Source organism: Camelus ferus, chromosome 1 (genome assembly GCF_009834535.1).
Source record: "Camelus ferus isolate YT-003-E chromosome 1, BCGSAC_Cfer_1.0, whole genome shotgun sequence".
Classification (NCBI taxonomy): domain Eukaryota; kingdom Metazoa; phylum Chordata; class Mammalia; order Artiodactyla; family Camelidae; genus Camelus; species Camelus ferus.
The window spans coordinates 60998539-61023668 of record NC_045696.1 but is presented as its reverse complement, the minus strand read 5'-3'; the positions used below and the strand labels follow the sequence as shown (position 1 = coordinate 61023668).

The following is a 25130-nucleotide window of genomic DNA, read 5'->3' as shown; positions in this document are numbered from 1 at the left end:
GCAAAGACATCAGTTATACCAATGGTTAGTTAATTTTTTGTACCTGATCCTGACCATGTCAAGGAAAGTCTAAGACAAGAAACCTCCTGCCCTACATCCTAGCATTCTCTCCTCCATTAATTTTTTACTTGGGTGTAAGACCCAATTCTGAGAGGACTGAAGTTGTAAAGAACACTAAGATTTTTTTTTTTTAAATCCTCATATTTACATGACATATTGTGCTTTGTAAGGTGATCTTCATCTACTACCATTCCATCCTCACATAAGTAGCCTATAACCCTGTGTTTCTAGGAGTGTGACCAATTAAGATCCACTTCTGGACAATGACATTACATGGGCAATACATAAAGGGAATGAGGGCATGTGCTCAAAAGCAGAAATCTTTTGCCAAACAAAAAAGCCAAAAAACAACTTTTTATTAACTATATTTCCAGTACTAAGTACATATATCTGTACATAAATATTATGGGTAAGAATACTATTGCCCATGATTTTCCCCCATGATATTTTAAATTAAAATTGAGACCAAAATGTCTTAAGTTTGCACTGAGTCACTTGGGACATGTCCCCAAATCAATCAAATACTGATTTTTTCTCCTGGACCATCCGTAACACTTTAGTGGAAAAGTTTGAAAATGGCTGCCCTAGATGATCTTTAAGATTCTTCTTAAATCCCAGCATTTTCTCAACAGAGCTTCTGACCCAATAAAAACTCAAAACCAGCTGCAAATGAGTGAAAAGAATTGAATGCACCGACTCAACCTGGGGAAGGAAAACATGAGGAGATGAGGTGTCAAACTCATCTCCAATTGTTTTGTTGCACACTTGACCTAGCCCTTTCATTTCTCATTAGCATACTACTCTTTTCCTCTTCAAGGACAGTCATAGAATGGTTATAATTTCTTCGAGGAACTTTCCCCGTAATTATTTTAATATCATTTAAATGCACATATAGGTAGGAGGGTCTTGAATTGGAAATCTTTCTAATTCTATCAGCACTCAAAACGAACCTCTTGCACATTTTGTGCACTTTCTGAGCCATTCTGAAAAAGTGGATGAGTAGAGTAAAGAAAGGCAGACAAATAAAATAAAACAAATGAAGCTAGGTCTGGTACAGGAGTATCATCTAAAAAGGGAAAGCCAGATGTATCTCACTCTGGTCTTCTTCTCTGAAGGCCTTGAGACCAGGAAATTATTCAAACTGGGAGACACTAGGCTTTTTTAACCTTACGTCATTAAACATTTGAGTCACCAGACACCCCTGTTCTTTCTTTTATCCCCCCAGTTTTATTGAGATATAATTGACACATAACACTATATTAGTTTAAGGTGTACAACATAATGATCTATGTATATATTGTGAAATGATTACCACAGTAAGTTTAATTCATATCTGTCACCTCATACAGTGATGAGAACTTTTAAGATCTACTCTCTTGCAACTTTCAAATATAGAATACAGCACAGTTAACTATAGACATCATGCTGTACACTGCATCCCCAAAACTTATTTATCTTATAACTGGAAGTCTATACCTTTGCACCCGCTTCACCATTTCCCCCACCTCCCAACCCCTCCCTCTGGCAAACCCCAATCTGTTCTCTGTTTCTATGAGTTTAGGTTTTTTGGATTCCACATGTAAATAAGATAATACAGTATTTGTCTTTCTCTGACTTATTTCATTTAGCATAATGCCCTCAAGGTCTATCCATGTTGCAAATAGCAAGATTTCCTTCTTTATGGATGAATAATATTCCTCTGTGTGTATATATGTGTGGTGTGACATTTTCTTTAACCATTCAGCTGTCAGTGGACACTTAGGTTGTTTCCATGTCTTGGCTATTTTAAATAATACTGCAGTGAACATGGGGGTGCAGATATCTTTCTGAGATAATGATTCTGTTTCCTTTGGATATATACCCAAAAGGAGACTTGTGGACCATATGGTAATTCTATTTTTAATATCTTGAGGAATCTCCATACTGTTTTCCACAGTGGCTGCCCCAATTTACAATCCCAGCAACAGTGCACAAGGGTCCCTTTCTCTCTATATCCTTGCCAACACTCGTTATCTCTTGCTTTTTTGATGCCAGCCCTTCTGATAGATGTCAAACTCATCTCCAATTGTGTGACATCTCATTGTGATTCTGATTTGCATTTCCCTGATGACTGGTCATGTGGAGCACCTTTTCCTTTATCTGTTGGCCATTTGCCTGTTCTATTTCTAAACCAGTCCTGAGAGACATTTCAAGATAACTAAGATGCACACAGCACTGAGGTGTGCCATTTATTGTTGTACTGTGAGAGATTGTCATCATAGAGGCCAACTGACTGCCAACTTTTGCTTCAGTGGATTCTCCATCTCCTACGCTTCCTCAGGGCTAATGTGGCCTGACTGACACAGTTTTATATTCCAACAGGTTACAATCAACTCTTGCAGGCCTGAGAGCCAGACTGGTTCCTCAAGTGACTCTGCACATCTGTGTTCTGATTCATTCTGTATTGATCTTACAAGTGTAACTGTCATGATAAATCCTGAAAGTAGACACCAAGTACCCTATCATCCTAAGGCTTTGTTTCCAAAACTATACAAAGAACACTGAAATCCTAGAAACCGTGAGCATTCAGATCTGCTATTAACTTCTAGATAAAACTAAAGAACTTTCCTTCCCCCAAATAAAGTGTCTCTGAGATACTAAAACTACAAAAGAGTGTGGCTCTTACTCTAAGATGTGCCAAATCATCTACATTTGGTGTATGTTCATGTAGAAGAAATGTAAATTTTTAAAAAAATTTGATTTACATAGCTAGTCTGTTTAGTGTCTACCTTTCTAGGATCCTTTATCCTAATGGTATTGTTATCATTTCCAGAGAGTTGAAATATTAAGTTCAACAGAAGCCCACACAGTGGTTGGATTAATTCATTCATATGTGAATTGTAAATGGAAATAAACAGATCACCATGAGAAATAAAATAGCCCTCCCTCTTTAACCAGATTTTTAGTACGTAAGATCAGTCTTTCCTAGGCTAAACCTGTTGGGAAGTAATTATTTGGATGGTATCATCCTGCATTCACATGTAACCTTCATCCGGGCACAGGCAAGGACTTTGAAGTGTATTAGGCTCAAAGCAGCCCTTTGTAGAGCCACTTCTGTGAGTACACAGAGTGCTCTTCTTTAACCACCATAAATTAAAGGCAAGTCTTTCTAAGCATCTCACCCTATGTCAAGGAAGATGAGCCTGAGTGGCAAGAGGTAGCATAATCCATCTCTACTCGAATTATTTTTCTCAACAAACAGCAAAGCCAATCTCAGAATAAAGTCCTACCTATTTTCTTTTGGGAGGATTTTGACTACCTTCCTCCTTTGAAGAGGAACAGGAATTGCTTAAGCAACTCAAATAAGGATACCCAAGTAAAAACAGTTTTCCTAAATGCCAACTCAGTCTTAAGCTTGCCAAATTATAACTAGAAGTGACACTCAGGTTAAAAGAGTAAGCAAATGTTATTTTTTAAAATGTTATACCATATAATTAACATATAACTAATCACCAACAATTAGTGAAATAAATAGTAAGTAATAATAAGTACTATGCAATTGTAAAATGAAATTCAATGCAAGAAATATATACTGGTGTATCTTCCAACCCCAAGGCTCTTCTCAGTGGTAAAAAGAAACAGCTTCAACTTACTAGCATATCCCCACTACGGTATGCCAGGTATCTGGACTGGAATGTGGTATCTACCTGAGATCAGAGTTGAAGGTCAGGTTGTCGCAAGTCAGGTAATGACTTGATCCCTGAAATGTGAGGAGAGTGTGTGATATCCAGATGATGGAATATCGTGAAACCATTAAAACTTTTAATTAGGAAGAGTTTCCAAAGCTAATGAAAGTATGTTAAAGTATAAAAAGCAAAATGTAAAATTTTATTTATGATCGCAACATAAAAATACTGAGAAATAGTGGTATGTTAATAGTGGTTACCTTTGGTTCTATAAGGGGAATGCAGAGACGAGAGAAGTTGTTTAGGCCTTCTTTGAGACCAGCAATTAACAAAAGGTCAATAATATGAACAAAGTTAGCAAACAAGCTGGAAAGTACCATAAAAGATTTTTTTAAAAAATATTCAAGTATCAAGGGCATCTTATGCTGAAAAACTGTGGTTAGGCAAGCACCTAGGACTTTTAATACCAGAATTCACTTCCTAGAAAGAAGTAATGGGTTCATTCTTACAGCAGAGAAAAACATAATTAAGTGAAATAATTACTGTTAACACTGAAGTAGCAAGAGACTACCACGTTTAATTTTTAGACTTTGTGTTTAATTTTCTTATCTGGTTCCATATTTTCTGTTTTTAATTACATAGTATTTAACTTGTTGTGTGTAGTTAAATATTTATCATGCTTTTTAAATAAATAATATACTTGTAGAAAAAACATACTGTATTATACACTCTCAGCCCTGGGACTCTTAGGAGAACCTAACCATTGGCAAACCCATCCCTCTTGTGGCTGACAGCAGAATCTCAGCGTCCAGGAGGGAATCTACATGTCTAGGAGGCATGCTTTGTAACTTCACATCTAGTCAACAAATGCTTCACCATACTAAATTGTCAATGATGTCAAATTGACTGAATTTCAACAATGAGTAGATTTAACAAGAGGAAGGAAAATCTCTTATGTCAGAAACCTAACCAACGATGATATGCAAACTCCTTAGTACAAACTTCAAAAATTCTCCATCCTGCTCAGTACTCCTCAATTTTAATACAGTCTCTCTCTCTCTCTATCACACTCTATTAAAAGCATGCTAACCTACTGCCTACTTCCATGACCATTCATGCAGACCTTTCCACCTGGAATGATTCTCTTCCTGTTCTATTCAGGGATTAAGGTTTAGCTTTAGCTCAGTCTTCTCCCAAGAACTTCTAAATAATCTGACCTGTTACAACTACTTTGTTAGAAACCCCACAACAAATGCTGTCAATATACCATTCCTCCTAATAATAATCCTTTAAAAAAGATTTATATTTAACAGTATATGGTTTCCTTAAGGACAGAGACCATGTTTTTTCTATTTCTTTTGTATTTTATATGTTAATAAGCAGAGAGAAGATGTAATTCAGTGGAAAGAGAACAAGCTTCACAGAGCTGAATTTGTTTTATTTTGGGGGGAGGGAAAGTAATTAGGTTTAATATTTTTATTTATTTATTTATTTTTAACAGAGGTACTGGGATGAACTCAGGACCGTGTGCATGTTAAGTGTAATGCTCTACCACTGAGCTATCCCCTCCCTCTACAGAGCTGAATTTGAATCCTAGCTCTCCACAAACTAGCTGAGCATCCCTGGGCAAGCCATTAAACTCTTTAAGCGTCAGTTCCCTCATCTGTAAAAGGGAGAGAACAACTGCTTCGTAGAGGAGTATAACTGATAATCTACAGAAAGCACCATCATCGAGCAGTATTACAGTAATAGTAGTATTACTTCTCTTTTCTCTGTCCTTTTCCTTTGAACTTACATTGCGTAAATCTAATAAATCCAACTAAATCAGAAGTGGTACCTAACATAAAGCCATAAAGCCATCTTACTCATTCAAAGAATATCTTAACTGCCTTTAAACTAGGGTCAAATCTCTTCTCAGCACATATTTCAAGGTTCTTTTTAGGTTCATGGTGCTCTCACTGAAGCAGGACAGCTGGAAAGACATCCTCAATATTGGATGTACCTTGTATATAACAGAGACTCAAATCTGCTTACTTGACAGAATAAAAGAAACTTACAAGGTTTTACCACAAAACAATTAAGATTGATTTCATAAGTCATATAAGAAAGCCAATCTCATTACCTTACAGTCACATCTTACATAGTGTGGGTAGAAAGAATGCTTTACAACCAAAGTAAAAGAAGCATAAAACACCATTTCAGTAGCAAAGGCAAAAAAGGAAAGACATTGCCTCAGTCGCCTCAGTTTTAGGGATCCTATTTTAAAGTAAAAGTAACCATCGTTAGAACTAAAACTGAACTATCTTAAAAATTGCTGAGGAAAGGAAACAGCAAAAGAACATAAAACTCAGTTTTAAAAGATGACAGAATTAAGACCAAGCATACATGAGATAAAAATAAATGTCTATGGAATAACTTCAACTATTGAAACAAAACAGCCAGTCAAACAAAAAAGTAGGAGGAAACTATGATATTAGTACCCAGGTTGTATTCAAGGCAAGAATCATTTAAAAAGACAAAGATGGGAATAATGAAAATGCAGCTCTCATTAGTTTGTATGTATCTAATAATATGGCCTCAAATATTTAAAACAAAACACACGCAGGAAACAAAAACTGCAGAGAAAAAAAAAAAAGAAGAAAAATGGAAATGGAGAGGAAAAAACAATGGTAATGGAAGGTCATGAAAACCAAAAGTAAAAATGTGATTAGAAGAGCTGAATAATATCTACTTAATAAGGTTGTTCTAGCTCATCCAGAAAACTACATCCTGAAGAACACTTTAAGTACTCGTAGAACAGTCACAAAAATTAGCCTTGTACTAAGGGACACAAATACAAAAAGTCGATAAATCCTTAAAAGCAGAAGTAGTACAGACATATTCTCTGGCCAGAAAGCAATAAAACAGAAAAACAAAAAACAAAAAAACCCTTGGAAATTTTTAAACTCTCAAAGAACTCCTAAGGAAGCAAAAACAAAATCATGGTTTTGAAGAGGGGTGAAGAGGAATGGCATTATGACTCTTACTTTCTTCTCAAAAGTATCGAAACAAGAGAGTTCATAGGCAGACAGAATTCTTTATAAATTATGGAATTCTGCTATTTTCTATTCAAAAATCAATTATCTACTCAGTCCTACAATCCAGCAGGATTCTTGTGAGTTTCACTGGCAAAGGGTATGGCCCTATAAACCTTGAGAGACAGTTTGCCACATCCTTATTTAGTCACTGCAATTTATGACTTCCTTTAATAATTTTCTCTCTTCCCAAACAAGTGCAGGTTACACTTCAAGTGAGCCTGATCCAGAGGAACTAAAAACATGTAAGTATGCTACAGTTCTTTCCTGAAATATTCAGATTTAAGTCTCTAACACTGTTCAACTGAACTTCCTGTGATGCTGGAAATGTTCTATATCCATGTTGTCTAATATGGCAGCACTAGCCACTCTGGCCATTAAGCACTTGAAGTCTGTGCAGAGTGACTAAAGAACTGAAATTTTAAATTTTATTTACTTCTAATTAATTCAGACTAAAATTATCACATGTGGCTAGTGGCTATCATGTTGAACAGAGCTGTTCTATAACCACCCAGGTAGGCTGGTGAAACTTAAGGAGGAGAGATTACAAAACAAAACGAAAAACAGAAAAAAAATTCCATTTATGGAAAAAGTAATAAAGCAGCTATAAAAATCAGAGGCAGCTGTAGGGAGAGTAGATACTGAGAAAAGTTTCAGCTTATGGTCCCTGCTGTCAGCTGATAACACCTCCTGCTCCTGGGCTCTGACAATAGCATTTTCCCTAAAAGCTTCAAAAGTGTGTTTCTGTGGGGTTTTTTGGATACTAAACTGGACTGGCAATATGGATTACTCAAAAATCATGTGATCCTCCTGCCTTGCTACCAGTGCTATATGAACTGTCAAAGCATGGTCAAAGGAAAAAAGGAAAGAAAGGGAAGAGAATAGAAAATGAAAATAAATGTGAAAATAAATAAAGAGAAAGGGAAAAAAAGGGGCCCTTTCAATGGCAGCAGTACCACTGACACCTGCCTAACCATAAAAAGCATGACCAAACTTTTGCCGTTTCATTTCTTAAATAAATATCCATCGAACACTAATTATATGTCAGGCACTGTGCTAGGCACTGGGCTTATGGTGGTTAAAGTGGGAGAGTCCCCAGCTCTCACAGTATTCAGAATGCAATGGAGAAAATGGGCACTTACATTTTTTAAAAATGCTATGAAGTGAGAAGTGCTGTAATAAGAGAGATGCAAAAGGACAAGTCAGGGATGCCTTCTGAAGGAGCATTATTTAAAGGAAAACTAAGAGCCCTCCAGGCAAAGGAGGAGGTAATGCTGGGAAGGTAGAGGAGCAAGAATGAGAATGGTGAGGAAGGAGACGTGAGAGTAAGCGAATGCCTTGGTTTTATAACTGCGAACTTCACAGGGACTGAAGTACAGATTAACTACCAGGGAAGTTTTGACTTTCTATTTTCAATGAGAAATCACTGAACATTTCTGAGCAAAATATTACAGTAACTTTGCTTCTGAAAAATTAATCTGGTAGCAATGTGGAGGCTGTCTGGAACTGACGACTGAGTTCAGGCTGGGAGCTTAGTTAGGAGACCGAGAGAATCCACAATGAGAAATAATAAAGGTCTTCAGTGAATATTTTGTTTATATCTGCCCAGAATTCATGTCCCTTTCTTCTGGTAACAGAATACTGATTTTTTTTTTACAGGGGAATCACCCCTCTGTCACTTAATCTGGTCCATGAAGTTCCAAGAAAGTATTACCCTACCCCAGGATTCAGGGTTGGACATATAATTTGGACCTGACTGAGCAACATCTTCCATACCCTGATTACAAGAACAGGAACATAACTGAAGTCAGCCCAAAAAGAGTCAGCCCCAGAATTTTCACTTTTGCTGAACCTATTGGCATTGTTTTTTTTTTTTCTTTCTTTCTTTTTGGTTGGATTGCTAAACTTAAAGTTGCTCAGGGTTATCTTGTAGAAAAATCTGCCTGAGAATGAAGACAACACATGGAGAAGAAGAGCCCATACATAGAGACAAATCATTGTTTAAGCACCTACATTTGGCCATTCCTGAAGCAATACCGCTCCCTGGATTTTTTTTTGTAATATAAGCCAATATATTTGGAAATGGAGAGGAAAAAAAGCTTCAAGAGAAAAACCAGAAACAGAATTCATTGGACCTGGTGATGGCTTAGATATGTAAAATGAAGGAAAGGGAAGTATCAGATTTCACTCTGAGGTTTCAGGCTTGATTGACTGAATGGAAATCATTATTAACTGAGATAGAGAAAAGAGGAAGAAAAGGTTTTGGTCAACATAATGAGTTCTGTTTGGAGACACTAAAGAGTATCTTAATACTTGAATTCTGACTCTATCTGGACCACTGCACCAGGAAAACTGTGCAGGAAGCCGCATCCAAGCTCAGAAGTAGACTGCATAGTCCAAGGCAGTTGAGGGTGACAGAGCAATGCTAGAAGAACCATTCCATTAATTGTTTAGTAATTTCACCAGACAACTTCCAAACAACTGGCATTTAGGAAACCCTAGGAAGACTGAAGTATCATCCCTAAGCACTACAGCATTTTGCTAGAGTGATGACTAATTAGATGGAAAACAATAGGGAAATCTATGACATTCCACTCCAAGGATGAAGTTAAAAGCTAGGCCAACACCCCAGCCCCCAGTGTGCTCAATGCTGATAGAGGAGCCATGGCAGAAGAAAGAGCAAGCGATGATACCTGTGCAAACGGCAACTGGAAGAGCACACACCCACCTTACTTCAAGAAAACTGGTGAGGGAATAGAAATAGACATTTTTTGCACTCAGTACATACCAGGCATTCTGCGAGGGGCTTTATGCACATTTTCTTATTGAATCCTTCCAACTTATCACTCAGGAAAGTATTATTCTTCCTACTCAAACAGTATGAGCCAAGTTAAGCAGCAGAGCTAGAACTCAAATGCATATCTACCTGATTTAAAAGCTTATGCACATTTCACTACATCAACTGCTTTCAGAAAGTAATTGAAACGTTTTAACCTTCATATGTTAAAAAAAATGATGTCATCTTATCAAGAAAATGTTTTCTGATTTGGGGGTTTTATTGGCCATAGAAAAGTTAGGTTTGCAGTGACCCAACCATAATGCCTCAATTCTCAGGCACAAGGCATGTATTTTATTTACCATTTGACTATCTGGAACTAAGGAGACCATCAGTGCCACGAAGCCTCATTAAAGAACACCTTCTAAGTTAATCAGCCAACAACAGAGAGTAGGCTATATCACAGTTGTATTACATAGCAGGATAATCCCACTGCTGAAATTAAGTTTTGACTAGAGTTCCTTGGTCAAGTGGCAAGCATGGAAAGAATAATAGACAGAAAAAGATACCTGCAATGGAGTTGTCCTACTGTCCTTAATGACAGGCAAAGAATGCTATGACATTCACTACTTATACATTTCTTGTCCCAAGCATATTAGCATAGTGAGAGGCAATATGGCATAGGTATTAGAAGTGGAACTGGGCTGCCTGGGTTTGAATCCCAGTTCCACCAAGGACTTACCATACAACCTTGGCAAGTTATTTATCCTGTCTATGTCTCAGCTTACTCATCTGTCAAATGATAATAATATAGTTACCTATTGCATGCAGTTGTTATAAAGGTTAAATAATACTTGTAAGGTTCCTAAGTAATGCCTGGCATGTAGTAAATAAGTGTTTGTTATACACATTAAATAACTAACTAACCCAGGTAGATGGGGAGGAAATTTGAACTTGAATTTCCAACCCAATCTCTCACACATGAACTGGTAGAGGAAAATAAATAATCCTAAAATTTGCTTAGAATTTATATGGGACCTTTTACATGACACAGTTCACAGACATCTGGAGGAAGAATAAATAGCCAAATATACACAAGCAGAAACTGAAATATGGAAAAGGGAAGTAAGATGTTCAGTTTCACTGAGCACATCACTCACAGATCTCGGCAGGAACCCCAAGGTCCTGTCAGCCCAGGATTTGTAAAGTAAGCCACAGACTAACTGTGCACATAAAAGAGGAGTCACTCTTTAAAACAGCCAGGTCTTTACCCAGGTACAACACCTCATTAATTTTCCCCTATTGATAGTTTCTCAGAGGTAAATATTCTACCTCCAGTCTTTGAATCTTGCTGCTCCTGCGACTATAACTATATCTGAATTTTTAAAAAGTCAATAAAGACTTCCTTAAGCCACATTCCTGCTCTACCCTTTCCATTCTAGATTCTTAAGCATTTAAGACCAGAGTTATTTATGAAGCAAACCCTACATATGGGAAGCAACTCTACAGAGTCCAAGCCACCATTTGGCCAAAGTAGTTTTTAAAATCTTAAATTTTCTAATTTCTTTAAGATGTGAACTCGAAGACAACAGTTCCATATAAATAAACGGGAAATTCCTTAGCTGCATTGTGGGGGAAAGCTGAAGCGTTTGAAGGTGAAAAAGAAAAGACAGAGGTCCTGCTACTCTCTGACCGGGATCCGGCATTGACAAAGGGCAAGCATGCAATTTCCAGTCTCATTAGCAAGTCCCCACCCCCATTCCACTACCATTACAATCGCCCACTTTCATCCAGAGGCCCTCCTTCAAGCCTCCTTCCTCACATTCATCTTGCCTAAGTTTCTCTCTAGGCCACTCGTAATGCCTAACCTTTGCTCCCAGAAATCGTCACTTCAACCTTGTTAATAATGGCCTGGCTTGCTGTCATCGCAAGTTTCAGTCGGGGCACCAACCTTGTCCCTTACTCCCATTTATAGACTCTGGCCTATGAAATCTCACTACAGCACCTCTCAATATCCACCTCCTCTCCAGCAGCCAGCAGCCCTGGGTCTGAGCTTCACCCACTTCTTCTCCCCTGCCCTGAACATATCCTTATCCCTCCTCCTCTACCCTCACTGAGCTTGTTCCCTCGTCCGTCCTATCCACGCCCTGCCCGTCACTCCTTTCAGAATTTCTTCCTAAACAAGTCGCCCACAACAGTCTCCCTCATGTCTGTCGCATCCAGCACGTCTCCCCGTGCTCTCCGAGCCCTTCTAAGCCTCCCTTTGCTTCAGCGCATCCATCCGCCCGCGACTCCCCTGGCCTTTCCCAGCCCACCTGCTCTCCTCCGGCAAGCCCTCCTCGCAGCCGCCAAGCTCCATTCTCGCGCCCTCTGGCCGCATCCGGGGCTGCGACGTCGCCTCTTCTCTGAAGAGAGAAGCGTCCCTGCCGCTTCGCCCCTCAGGACTCCTTGAGCCCCTTGGGAGCGGAGGAGGCACCCACCGCCGGTGGGCGCAGGGTGATGCACTACAGCCGGGTGATGGCAGCGGCAGTGACTGCTGCCTCAGCTGCGGTTTCTATCCCTGCCACCCACACTTCCGGCTCTAAGAACTACAACTCCCAGCAAGCACTTCGAAGGCCCGGCATGCAACGCCCTATCCAATCAGAGGCTGCGCTCGCGGCGGACTTCAGACCCAGTCTGCGAGCTTTCCGTCGTGCGCCCCGCTGGGTACCAGGTCTGAAACGCCCACCAACGCTGGTCTCCGGAGGCCGGAGGCCGGAGGCCGGAGTCTTAACGCACTGTTGTTAACTCTTCACCCTTGGGACCCAACTTGGTCGGAGGGCTAGACTAGAAAATAATGCTGGTCTTAATCCAAGTTCGGTTAACTCCACTTCGGCCTACCCTGGTTTAACACTTGGTGGTGGTGTTTGAGGACCTCAAATATGTTAATGAAGCGCTCAGTCAGAAGGGTTCAGGTTGCTTTGGGATCACAAAGGAAGAGCAGGAGGAAAAGGCTTTCCTGGAGGACTGATGTCAGAGCGGAGTTTTTAAGGATGAGTATGATTTAGCCAGGAGAAGAAAGGAAGAGAAGGTGGAGAGAGCCGCACAGACATGAGGAAGTATGCTGGTTTGGGAACTGATGGTTCTGTGTAGTAATCAGAGCTGGGAAGAGGTGAGGAACACTATGGTGTGGGTGAGCAGACAAACCAGATCATGAAGCCATTCTAAGGAGTTTGGATTTTTGTTCTGAGAACAATTAGGAGCAAATCATGGAAATGCAAATTAAGAAGTGATTTGATCAAGCCTGCTTAGAAAGCTACTTTTGACAACGTAGAGAGGGAATGCGATATGTTGGAGATAAGGGCAGAAGAATGGATATGAGAAGTTGGAAGTCCCTATAGTAGCCAAGCAAGTAATGTCAATGAGTGAAGTGAGCAAGTTGTTGGAGAATGGTACTCTCTGAACTGGAACCCCCATGACTCAACCAAGAAGGAAAAGTCTCACCTTAGCTATAATTGAATGTTGCTAAATGGGCATATGGGCCTAGAGTTGTCAAATACCCTGATTTTTCAGTGAAGCTGAAATCTGCATTTTTAAGTACAATTTACAAATTTTTAAAAATTGGCAAGAGATTTTTTTTTAATGTAAATATTACACGCCCCCCCCCCCCCGTCAAAAAAAAAAAAAAAACCCACAAATCTGTAGGCTAAATGTGGCTTTTGGGTTACTAGTTTGCAAGTTCAGGCCTAAACGAGGGCATTGGCTGTATGGAACAAGGAGGCTGGGCTTAGAGCCACAGTAAGGCAATAGACTCAGCACTACTCTGTGAGGGAGGGGTATAGGCTAACTCCATAAAAGCTAGGTACTCCATTAAAAATAATATGACTTATAGGAATTTTCAAACTTAAGAAAACTTTTTTGTGAATTAAAAGTGAAACGAAAGAGAATTTTAATGTAAATTATGAGTTCCAATTTCCATTTATATAAAAAATACTCCTTATTCAAACTTTTTCATATTTTCCAACTACAGGGTTATACTTTTTAAGAAAGGGGCAGTATTAGTCATTGGAATTTCAGTACCATCTGTTTCTACAAATGTATGAACTTCATTTTTTGGCATGTACATTATAATCCCAAATTATTGCCACATGATTTTACATTTACTTACATGAAAGTCAATCAGCTTTATCAGGAAGTTCTAGAACTAAAATTGTAGTAAAAGTTCTAGAAAACAGGAATTTCTCCATCTATCCAAGACTGGGTTTACACTTATTTTCTTTAAAGCAGTCAGTTAATAAATATGACAATAACTTACACTATGTGCCCAGCCCCCATCCCATCCCATCCCTCTGCTTTCCCTTACCCTGAATCCCTTGTTTATAATTCCACTGCTTTTCTTTTTATATAGTTCCTTTGCATGTATCCATATTCCTAAAAATTATGTTTAAGAAGTTTTTGTGTTTTACTTTTATAAAAAGGATATTAAGCTGTATTTATTCTTTGGGGCCCTTTTTTTTTTTGACTTAGTATTACATTGATAATATTTATTTATATTGTTGTGTGTCACTATAGCTCATTGATTTTGATTGCTTATAGTAGTTCATTGTGTGAACGGACCAGTTTATTCATGCTGTCTTCCATTGATAGGCATTTGGGTTGTTTCCAGGTTTTTGCTATTGTAAACTGCTTCTATGAATATTCTTTTACGTGTCACCTCTCGTATATGAGCAATAGTTTCTCTTGGGTACATGTCTAGAAGTGGAAGTCATAGGTTCATTGTCCATTCTAGCTTTTGTTTTGAGTGATGGGTCTGTAGGAATGCAATTTTAAAAGTAACTAATTAGTTATGAAGCCATAACTAATTATTGTTATTTAAAATAATTAATCAACAAAAAATGGGCCATGCATGGAAAATGATGAGAGTATGTCATGAACCAAGGATTATGATTAACCCAGTTTTGTGCATCTGGGATCCAAATGCAAAAAGTTATCAAATATGCAAAAATATCTAGCATCAGGGTTCAATAAATGTAATGGTCACATAAATGTAATGACCTTACTTAGCAATGCTTGCTGAATTAATTTTTTAATAGTCAAAAAAACATGAAGAGCTTTATTGATCTTTGATCAATCTATTTGTTTTCAAGATCACTAGGATGCAATTTTTATACAAATAGTAGTTGGTCCTAGAGTACCACTGGCAGTAAGCAAATTTCACTTAAGAATCACTTATTCAAATAACAGATTTTTAAAGCTCATTATACTTACCTACTTGCCAAAAATTTAGTTTTAAGAATACTCTTCTTGAATACGTTCAACAATATCAACTATAGTCATGAATATTTTCTCTTTATTATATTTACTAAAAGTATTCTCAGCAGCATTTTTAAAAATACACTTTAAAAGCTAAGAGGTGTTTCCCACTAGCCAAGTCAAAAGAAATTTGAGCATCAAAATGAGTTAATTCATGATATATATACACATAACTACATTCTTTTCAAAGGTAAACAAACGCTTACACTCTGCACCCCTTTGCTTTTCAGAAGGGAATTTCTGAACACAAAATAAGTCTGTGAATTTCTATGGAAACTTATACGTGTATATAAATAAGTTTGCAAATAAATAAATAAATAGAAAAAGGAAGGAAGAAAGGAGGCAGGGAAGTAAAGCTCTTTTCATAGTAGAATGTCAACTAATGAATGTAGAGTAATGGTAGAGTTAGAAAATCACTATGTAGCCATCATAGTAATAATTGATTCAGGCAAGAATCATCAATGGATGCTAAAGCCATTAGTGAAATTTGTTCTGAAACAGGATATTTACACAGACTCAAACCATTTCCTCTCAGATAACTCATTCATTTTATATAGGGAAAAAGGTATCTTTACAATGAAGAAACCTGGCAGACATCACCTTAACCAAGTGATCAAAGTTAAGATCACCAATAAGACAATTTGACATCATGTCCCTCCTGATGTTAAGGATTGAGAAGAACTCAACATCACTTATGTAGTATTCTCAACAAAAATGAATGCCTTGATCTAATCATAGGCTGAGAATAAGACAAAACCAAATTGAAGGACAACCTATACAACAACTGCCTTCAATCTTCAAAAATGTAAATATCAAAAAAGACTAAGAAAGGCTGACAAACTTTTTCAGATGAAAGGATACAAAAGACACAGGACAAAGAAATGCAGCAGGTGAAGCTGGATTGGATCCCAGATTGAAAAAAAAATTATGAAGTATAATTATTTATTAGAATAATTGGCAAATTTTGAATATGGACTATACATCAGAGAATAGAATTGCATCAGTGTTAAATGTCCTGAATTTGATCATTTTAGCATGGTTATATACAAGAAGATCCTTAGATACAGACTTTATAGAGTCATGATATTTGCAACTTACTCTCAGATTGTCTAATAGCACACCAAGCCTTGAATCCTGGCTCTCCAGAGCCTTCCTAGACTACCATCTATCTTTTACAAATTGAGGGAATTGAAGATACATCTTTTTAAAGAAACAGTTTTTACATAACTAGGGGGAAATTGTGTGATTTATGTGAATTTGTGTAGCTTTAGAAAATTCCACAATTAGTCATTCAGGGAATTACCCTAGAACCCTTGGTTGACAGGACCCCTGCCCTGCCCAGAGAAGACAAGGCCAAATAAAGAGTGGGCTAGAGGTCGAGGAAGAATTCCCCTTCAATTTCCCCTGTTGATCCAAGCAGGTTACCTAGTTAGAGAAAACTGATAGTCAGGGAATTAGAGACTAGTAATGCCTCCAGCAATGCCTGCAATTCTGCCTGTCGTGTTCTCAGCTGTATCACAGTACTGCGTAGCACAGTGTCTTGCCCAGGGCAGGGACTCAAACTCTGAATAAATGAATGAATGAACCCTGATATTAAAAGGCAGAAGACTAGAACAGCTAGAAACATTTAGAACAAAAGAAAAGTGCAGTACAAAAGAGAAAGAGGAAGCTGTAGCAAAGTGGCAAAGAAAAGCTACTGCAGTAGAAAACAGTGGCAAAAGGGGTAATGAGAAGAATTGAGCAGAAAAGTGGAGAAAAACTGTACTTTACATACAAGTAGCTTAAGGGAGTTAGGTATAATAATAATAATTACACCTAACTGATACATACTATATGTACATATAATACAAATTATACCTAGCTCCCTTATTATTCCAGTATAAGACAAATTACATCAACATATGAATTCTAAAAATACTCATCTGAAAAGCAAAAGAGTTGATAAAGACAAAAATATTACAAGAAAAGGAAATTACACACCAATATCACTCATGAAAAAAGAAATAATACTCTTGACAAAATATTAGCAATCCAAATTCAACAATATGTGAAAAGGATAATACACCATGACCAAGTAGGTTTATCCTAGAAATGCAAGGGTGGTTCAACATTTGAAAATCAGCCAATATAATTTATCATATTAATAAATTAAAAAATAACCATTTGGTCATCTCATATGCAGGAAAAGCATTAGATAAAATTCAGCCTTCATGCATAACTAAAACTCTCAGCAAATCAGGAGTAGAAGGGAACTTCCTCAACCTGATAAGGGCATCTACAAAAAAAAAAAAAAATCTAACATCATACTTAAGAGTGAAAGACTAAATGTTTTCTCCCTGGGGGTTGGGAATGAGGCAAAGATGTCCACTTTCACCATTCCTATTAAACATGGTACTAGAGCCCCAGTCAGTGCAGTAAGGCAAGGAAAAATAATAGAAGGCATACAGATTGGAAACAATTATGCTAAGTGAAATATTCCAGATAAAAAAGAGCAAATATTATATTATTCCATTTAAATTCTAAAAAATGCAAATTAATCTATAGTGACAGAAAACATATCTGTGGTTGCTTGGGCAGTGGTTAGTGGGAGGAATTAGAAAGGAGCACAGGAAAACTTCAGGTGATAATGGATATATTTATTATGCTGATTATGGTATTTTTGCAGATATATATTTCACACCTGTATAAACTGCACACTTTAAATGTCTTTTATTGTATGTCAATTATACCTCAATAAAGTTGAAAAAGGGGGACTTAAAAGAGATTACAAACTAATAAAAAAAAGTTAAGAGGTGAAATATATGAGTTGTGCTTACCTTTGAAGAGAATGTTGATCTCTATGCACAGTATGAAACATGTTAATAGAAAAGTATATTGTTAAGGTTGCCAGATTTAGCAAATAAAATAAAAGACTCCCAGTTAAGTTTTAATTTCAAATGAACAACAAATAATTGTTTAGTATAAATACATCCTAAATATTACATGCAGTGTTCTATGGTAAAAAAAAAACAAAAACAAAAACAAAAAAAAACGCTGTTTGTCTGAAACCTGGGATAAAACTTATACTAAACAATTGTTCATTGTTTACCTGAAATTCAAATTTAGCTGGTCCTGTATTTATCTGGCAATCCTAGACATTGTCTTATCTACATTGTATGAAATCAAGCCTCTAGAAGGTGCAGTTGCTTGAATTCTATGTTTATTTTCACTTAGATGAAGCTGCTGAACAGAAGACAAGGGCTGTATGTTCAGTGTCCAGCACAGTGACTTATTCACAGTACATGCTCTGAAAATGTTTTTCTGCTTTGCAAGCTATGTGAAGACAGGGACAGCATCCAGTCTGCTCACCATTTTATCCCCAGGGCCCATTACAATGCCTGGTGCTCAATGAATATATGATTAAATGAATAGCTGCCTCTTGTGCCCCAGAAAATTGCACGGTTGACCTTCTAGCCCTGTAGCTGGTTGGTCAACTTCTTGGACAAGCCCCAGTTCTGATTTCTTGGCTTGTTTCCCTCTTCACTTTTGCTGTATGTGTCTCAAGTTGCTGTTTTGTTTTGTATTGTTTTGTGTGTGGCTGACCTATCCTTACCTACAATGCCTCTTGTTCTCTTGTTTTTCCCTTTGGAATCTGGGTGACTGCTCTGAGACTCTGAGACCCTCAGTCCTTGGAGAAATCTCAAAGTCTGAAACACAACAGCTAGAATTGCTTCACGAAACACTGGGGCATGTTCCCTTTAGAGCTAAGGAGAGTTGGTATGGGGCTTCAATCCTTCAACCAGGATAAAAGGGAATTTTTCTATATTGGTGTGGGGAGGGTTTTATACATTTGGGATTTTTGTTATCTGTCTTATACTGCCTGAGTAAAAAATGTATCCACACTCTAAATGCATAAATTTTCTTTCTAAAATTGAGAACTTAATTTAATGTTCCTCCCTGTAGTTTGCTCCCATACATAAGTAGAGATTGTAGAAGGTATTTCTAGTGAGGGAAGGACAGTGTGGAGAAAAATGTCTTGTGCTTAGATTTTAGAACTGTAAGGAATCTTAGAAATAAATATAACATATATTTAGTATAACTACTTTTGTTTTGAAAATGAGTATGAAGCCCAGATACTCTCCCAAGTTCACAAGGTGAATGACTGATGTGAGTGAAAGTTACCATTCAATGAAACTTAGGTGTTTCTAGTACTTCTGTAAAATCCAGTTCCCTAGTTCATAGCAGTCAGGAGAGCAGTGGGAGCTGTAGGATGAAACAGTAATAAAATCAAGCACATTGTGCTAAGAGCATACATGCTACTTTCCTTGACATGCTGAATATTGTTTTTGGGTCTTTTTGAGTCCAATCCTTCTTCCATCATTTAAATTTCTTATACCCTTTCATAAGAATGTCTTCAGCTTTTTGACTCTTCTCATATGGTTGTATTTTTGTCTTGGAAAAAAATTTACAGGCTACTGTGGATTTGAAATACTTTAGGTCACTGATTTGTTTCTATATAAAAAGAAATTTTGAAGTAGCGGAGATTTCTAAATGAACAGAATACCTGTCCCTGAGTGTTTCCTTAGATGCAAATGTCTTAGTTTAAGCTGCTATGAGGATGATATAATCTAAATGCCTCCATACCAGCACTGTTACTTTGGAGGAGGGGAAGAAGGTAAGAAGAGTGGGGATATTATGTTTTGTAAATAGGAAAAAAAAGTTATTATGCAGGAATTTATCAAATACTAAGGAATTTTCTTATAGGGATGATTAGAAAGAAAACGAATCTTCCTATCAATTCCCAACGCAAATGAATAGAGAAAAATGCAGCCAAATAAGCAGAGGTACTTACCCTTCTCCCAAAGGAAGACGAGGTCTTATCAAGATAGCTAGTATCGAGCAAAATGTTTTGAGAGTGTCGGCTGAGAATTGGTAGAGACACGGGAAACATTAGCGTTTACTTTTATTAGTAAGGTGACGCAAGAATTGTCAGTGCAGTCTTTGCTTTGCGTCCAGACGTGGCGACTCCGCATGCTGCAGGTGTAGGGGCTGGCCAGGGAGAGGGGAGCTGGGGCACAGTTCTGCAATCCACGGTCGCAGGGGCTGTCTTGCCTCCGAGGCTGCATTGCAGTAGGGTATGGAAGACTCGTGTGTATCAAAGCTCAGGGGGCCTTTCTGTAGCAGGAGGGACTCGAAGGGCACGGAGGAACATGATCTCATTTAAAGCATGTGATTTTAAGGTGCTCAAGGGCCAGTACAATTTGGGTGAAAAGGCGAACTGCTAAAACAGCAGCCCTCGCTAGCGGCTGGGGCGACAGGTGCAATGTTTCCTCCGGTTCCGCAAGGGCCGCTAGGAGCGAGTCCCGTGCGTGAGGCCCCTCTCTCCCGCCGCTCGTCTCTGTGGTTCCTCCCCCTCCCTCAGCCGTGGGTGGGAGGGCGAGGACGCCGCCAGTACGCGTGCGCGCTCTGTAGGTGCAGCTAGTCTGCGTGCGTGAGTGGGAGGTGGCAGGCCTGTCTCCGGCCTTCTCCGCTGACTGTTCCAGCGCGTCTCCAGTCATGAGCCGGTTTGGTACGCGGTTAATGGGAGTCACGGCGACCCCGCCGCCGCCACCGAAAGCTCGCAGTAACGAAAACCTCGACAAAATTGATATGTCTTTGGGTGAGGCGCCGAGTCGGACAGGGTTGGAGTCGGGGGAGGTGTGGGTGGAACCAAGTACCGCGGTTTGTGGGGGTAGGGGCGGTTGGCCGCAGTTGTCGATCGAGTTTTCTTGCGGGTGGGCGGAACCAAGAGAGGGCCGGTGGGGACAGGGCAGCGCTATCGGTGTCGCGGTCGAGCCTGAGGGCCCGGGGCGTCCCCTCCGCCGGGCTGTGTCTGAGGCGGGCGGGTGGGGGCACTTCGGGCCCGGAGGTTGGGAGGGTCGAAGGGTGCGGACCCTCTTTCCCCTTAGAGGGGCGCTACCACTCGCGGGTGACCCCGGCTCTTTGTGAGGAACACTCGGAGGGTTTCGTCTCCAGCGTGTGCGCTGTGGGCGTTATCAGGGAAGTGAGGGCAAGGATCCGAGGAGCGACCCTTTCTGAGGAAAGCTCTTCCGGAGCCCGGCTGGGGCTGCGTTCGATTGGATCTGGGGTTCCAGGAAGGGCCGGTTGGGCATTTTGTCCGCCCGGGCCTACGTCTGGCCCCGTGCGGGCAGCGTAAAGACGCCCCAGGAGTTGGCGTTTTCTGACGGGCTCTTGACAGAAAGAAAAGATCGTTAGGAAGGATTTCATCGGATGTTGTTGTGTTAGGCTGTGCTTGGGTAGAAGCCCATTCTTCTCACCTAAGCCTCCGAATTAGCAAGTTGGAAAAAAAAAACGAAGCGAAAACCAGAGGCGAGACTTGCATAGGTTGACGGGAGAGCCAGGTAAAGCATGGGGACTGGAAGAGTGAGGTGGTTTTGGTGATGATTAGGAAGAGGAGGTTTGGTGAAAAATCCGGACCTAACACTACTGAGGCACTAGTTTCTGTGTTTGACGTGGTTGGTTTAAAAGTAATTGCACTTCTGTCAGGGTTCAGGTTATGGTATTAGATGTGGTTAGCTCTGCCTGCTCCTCCTGTGGCCTACAGTTTTTCGGGTATTTGAAAAGTACCTGACTAGTGAATACAGACGTGTAACTTTTCCGGGGACGGTATTTTTCTCTTTTGTTGTGATTCTTCTGTAGTTTTTAGCCAAAAGTCGAGAACTCTTGGTCTCCATAATTACCACAATTTGGAACCCAATGTATGAATTAAGCAAATCATGCGAAATCATAGGTTTGATTTCAAGTCTTACCTTGTGGCTCGTCAGTACTGACCTCTAAAGAAATGAGAAATCTTTAAACTAAGACCAAGAAAAAAATATAATAACAAATGTTTGTTGAGTGCTTATTACATGCCAGGCACTGGGCTAAGTATTTTATATGTGTTAAATTATCTTTATAATAACCCTGTGTGGTATGTACTCCAAATGATAAAGAGCATGGAATTCAGAAGCTCCCACTCAGTTCAAATCCTACCTTTGCCACTTATTAGCCTTGTGATCTTGGGCAGATTACTTTTCAGTGCCTCATCTGTAAGAAGGTGTTGGTAATAATAGTGCTCCTTTACCTCAGACGGTTGGTCTAAGTATTAAATGAATCAATAGATGTATGTAATCTGCTTAGAATCGTACACAGTACTGTATTTACATATATTCACACACAGCATATAAGCTGTTGTTATTCCCATTTTACAAAACCTGAGGTGTAGAGAAATTAAATAACTTGCCCGAAGTCATACAAGTAAGTGATGGAGTCAGAATTTCAGTCTGGCTCTAGAGCACCAAGCTACAGATGTTGTAGGAAGTGTTAGACATGTATTTTCATAACCAATACATTTCTTATTTCTAGGATTTTTGTTGTATTTATGTGTGGTGATGAGGATGTTCAGGTGAAGAAAACAGAGATAATTCTGTTTGAAGGTAGAAGTGAAGTGCAGTGGGTAGCTGGAATAGAGTTTGGTCTCTTCCCTTAGAACATACAGCATTCTGTCAGGTGTCTTTTTTTTTTTTTTAAGTGAGAATTTTACAGATGTATGAAGAGACATCTATTTTAGATAAGAATGATGCTTTGTAAATACTCCATTTTATCAGGTCTTTAGAGGTTTTAGAATCTAATTTTTTTGTTTTGTTTTGAATCATGACTATCAGGTTTTATGAATATTCATATAGAATTATCTATCAAGGTTAGCAATAGCTGGTCACAGTGTAGCTCAGTTTCTTAATTGAAAATGGGTGTTATAATATTTATTTCATAGACTTTTTGTGAGAATTGGATGAATACCGGTTTTCAGAACAATCCTGTTAGTTACTACTGTTATTATTATCATGTATATACCCCTGTTTTTTATAAAAGTAGCTCATCATAATGGATTTTTTTAAAACTTTTTTTATTGAGTTATAGTCATTTACAATGTTGTGATAAATTCCAGTGTAGAGCACAATTTTTCAGTTATATATGAACATACATACATTCGTTGTCGCATTCTCTTTTGCTGTGAGCCACCACAAGATCCTGTATATATTTCCCTGTGCTACACAGTGCAACCTTGTTTGTCTGTTCTACATTTTGAAATCCCAGTCTGTCCCTTCCCACCCCCCCGTCCCCCTGGCAACCACAAGTTCATACTCTATGTCTATGAGTCTGTTTCTGTTTTGTATTTATGTTTTTGTTTTTGTTTTTGTTTTAGATTCCACATATGAGCGATCTCACATGGTATTTTTCTTTCTCTTTCTGGCTTATTTCACTTAGAATGATATTCTCCAGGAACATCCATGTTGCTGCAAATGGTGTTACGTTGTCGGTTTTTATGGCTGAATAATATTCCATTGTATAAATACACCACATCTTCTTTATCCAGTCCTCTGTCGATGGATATTTAGGCTGTTTCCAAATCTTGGCTATTGTAAATAGTGCTGCTATGAACATTGGGGTGCAGGTGTCATTTTGAAGTAGGGTTCCTTCTGGATATATGCCCAGGAGCAGGATTCCTGGGTCATATGGTAAGTCTATTTCTAGTCTTTTGAGGAATCTCCATACTGTTTTCCACAGTGGCTGCACCAAACTGCATTCCCACGAGCAGTGTAGAAGGGTTCCCTTTTCTCCACAGCCTCTCCAGCATTTGTCGTTTGTGGACTTTTGAATGATGGCCATTCTGACTGGTGTGAGGTGATATCTGACTGTAGTTTTGTTTTGCATTTCTCTGATAATTAGTGATATTGAGCATTTTTCCATGTGCCTATTGATCATTTGTATTTCTTCCTTGGAGAATTGCTTGTTTAGGTCTTCTGCCCAGTTTTGGATTGGGTTGTTTGTTTTTTTCTTATTAAGTTGTATGAGCTGCTTATATATTCTGGAGATCAAGTCTTTGTCGGTTTCATGATTTGCAAAACTTTTCTCCCATTCCGTAGGTTGTCGTTTTGTTTTACTTATGGTTTCCTTTGCTGTGCAGAAGCTTGTATGTTTAATTAGATCCCATTTGTTTATTCTTGCTTTTATTTTTATTTCTTGGGTAGATTGCCCTAGGAGAGCATTTTTGAGATGTATATGAGATAATGTTTTGCCTATATTTTCTTCTAGGAGATTTGTTGTATCTTGTCTTATGTTTAAGTCTTTGATCCATTTTGAGTTTATTTTTGTGTCTGGTGTAAGGGAGTGTTCTAGCTTCATTGCTTTACATGCTGCTGTCCAGTTTTCCCAACACCATTTGCTGAAGAGACTGTCTTTATTCCATTGTATATTCTTGCCTCCTTTGTCGAAGATTAGTTGACCAGAAGTTTGTGGGTTCATTTCTGGGCTCTCTCTTCTGTTCCATTCGTCTATATGTCTGTTTTTGTACCAGTACCATGCTGTCTTGATTACTGTAGCTCTGTAATATTGTCTGAAGTCTGGGATAGTTATTCCTCCAGCTTCTTTCTTTTCCTTCAGTAGATTTTTTTTCTTTTGATGCCTACCCTATTTACTCCTTGTTTAGGAAAAAGCCATTTCCTTCTTTTAGATTGGAAGAATCCTGTCATAATAGCTCTATTTAACTTGAGTTAAATAATAAAATGTTTACAAAACATAATTTTATATTTTATATGCTTTGCTACTTTTAATTTTTAATTATGTTTATACTCTATAGTGCTCTAGTTTTAAAACAACCTGATTAGTCAAAATTATACTTGTGCCCCGACCACCCCCCTTTTTTTGGTGGTCTCCAAACCAAATTCATTTTTAAGAGGTACTCATGTCTCTGAGATTTCAAGTAGCACCTTGTTAAAGGAAAGTAGTGTTTCAAAAGTAGTGTCTTTCTAACTATTCCCTTTCTGCTCACTGGTAATTTAAGATGTTCATGCAACTGATATTTATGAAATCTCTATTTTGTAAAAAAATGTTTTTTGAGTGTCTTAACTTTGATGAGCTTTTTTGTAGTTGAAGGATTGTTCCTTAGGAAGATCAAAGAAAGATCAAAGAACAAACTATTTTGGGGAGATTTGAATTATTTTATATAATATTTGTTTGAATGTGATTAAGAGTCTTAAAGATTACAGATAGGTGAGGTAGAGTAGTAATATGTAATGTATAAAAAAGATCCCTGTAGTTTATATTTCCTTCTTTGACTTCAGAAAAGACTAGTTATATTGATATAGTTGTTAGATTATTTGTGTTTATAGCAGTTTGGAAGAAATAACAGGTTAGTTAGTTTTGTGAATTTTATTAAGTTGTTGATCGCTTTCAGTTTCTTTGGTT

The 25130-nt window shown here is 38.5% G+C and overlaps 2 protein-coding genes across 13 annotated transcripts in view; one reads left to right on the top strand and one right to left on the bottom strand.

Annotated features, from left to right (window-relative positions):
- Window positions 1-12158, bottom strand: part of RUBCN (rubicon autophagy regulator) — a 71909-nt gene extending 59751 nt beyond the window's left edge. For all 11 annotated transcript variants that reach the window (XM_032480887.1, XM_014560042.2, XM_032480904.1 and 8 more), the window contains exon 1: window positions 11891-12158. In XM_032480887.1, the coding sequence (XP_032336778.1) occupies window positions 11891-11955 (65 nt within the window). In that variant the 5' untranslated portion in view covers window positions 11956-12158. The remainder of the gene's footprint in view (window positions 1-11890) is intronic.
- Window positions 12159-20305: 8147 nt separating this feature from the next.
- Window positions 20306-25130, top strand: part of FYTTD1 (forty-two-three domain containing 1) — a 32693-nt gene continuing 27868 nt past the window's right edge. Inside the window, exon 1 of one of the 2 annotated variants that reach the window (XM_006185586.3) lies at window positions 20306-20505. In XM_006185586.3, the coding sequence (XP_006185648.2) occupies window positions 20403-20505 (103 nt within the window). In that variant the 5' untranslated portion in view covers window positions 20306-20402. Of the gene's footprint in view, window positions 20506-20969; window positions 21248-25130 lie in introns of those variants that run through there. The other variant, XM_014560055.2, reaches the window with a different exon arrangement.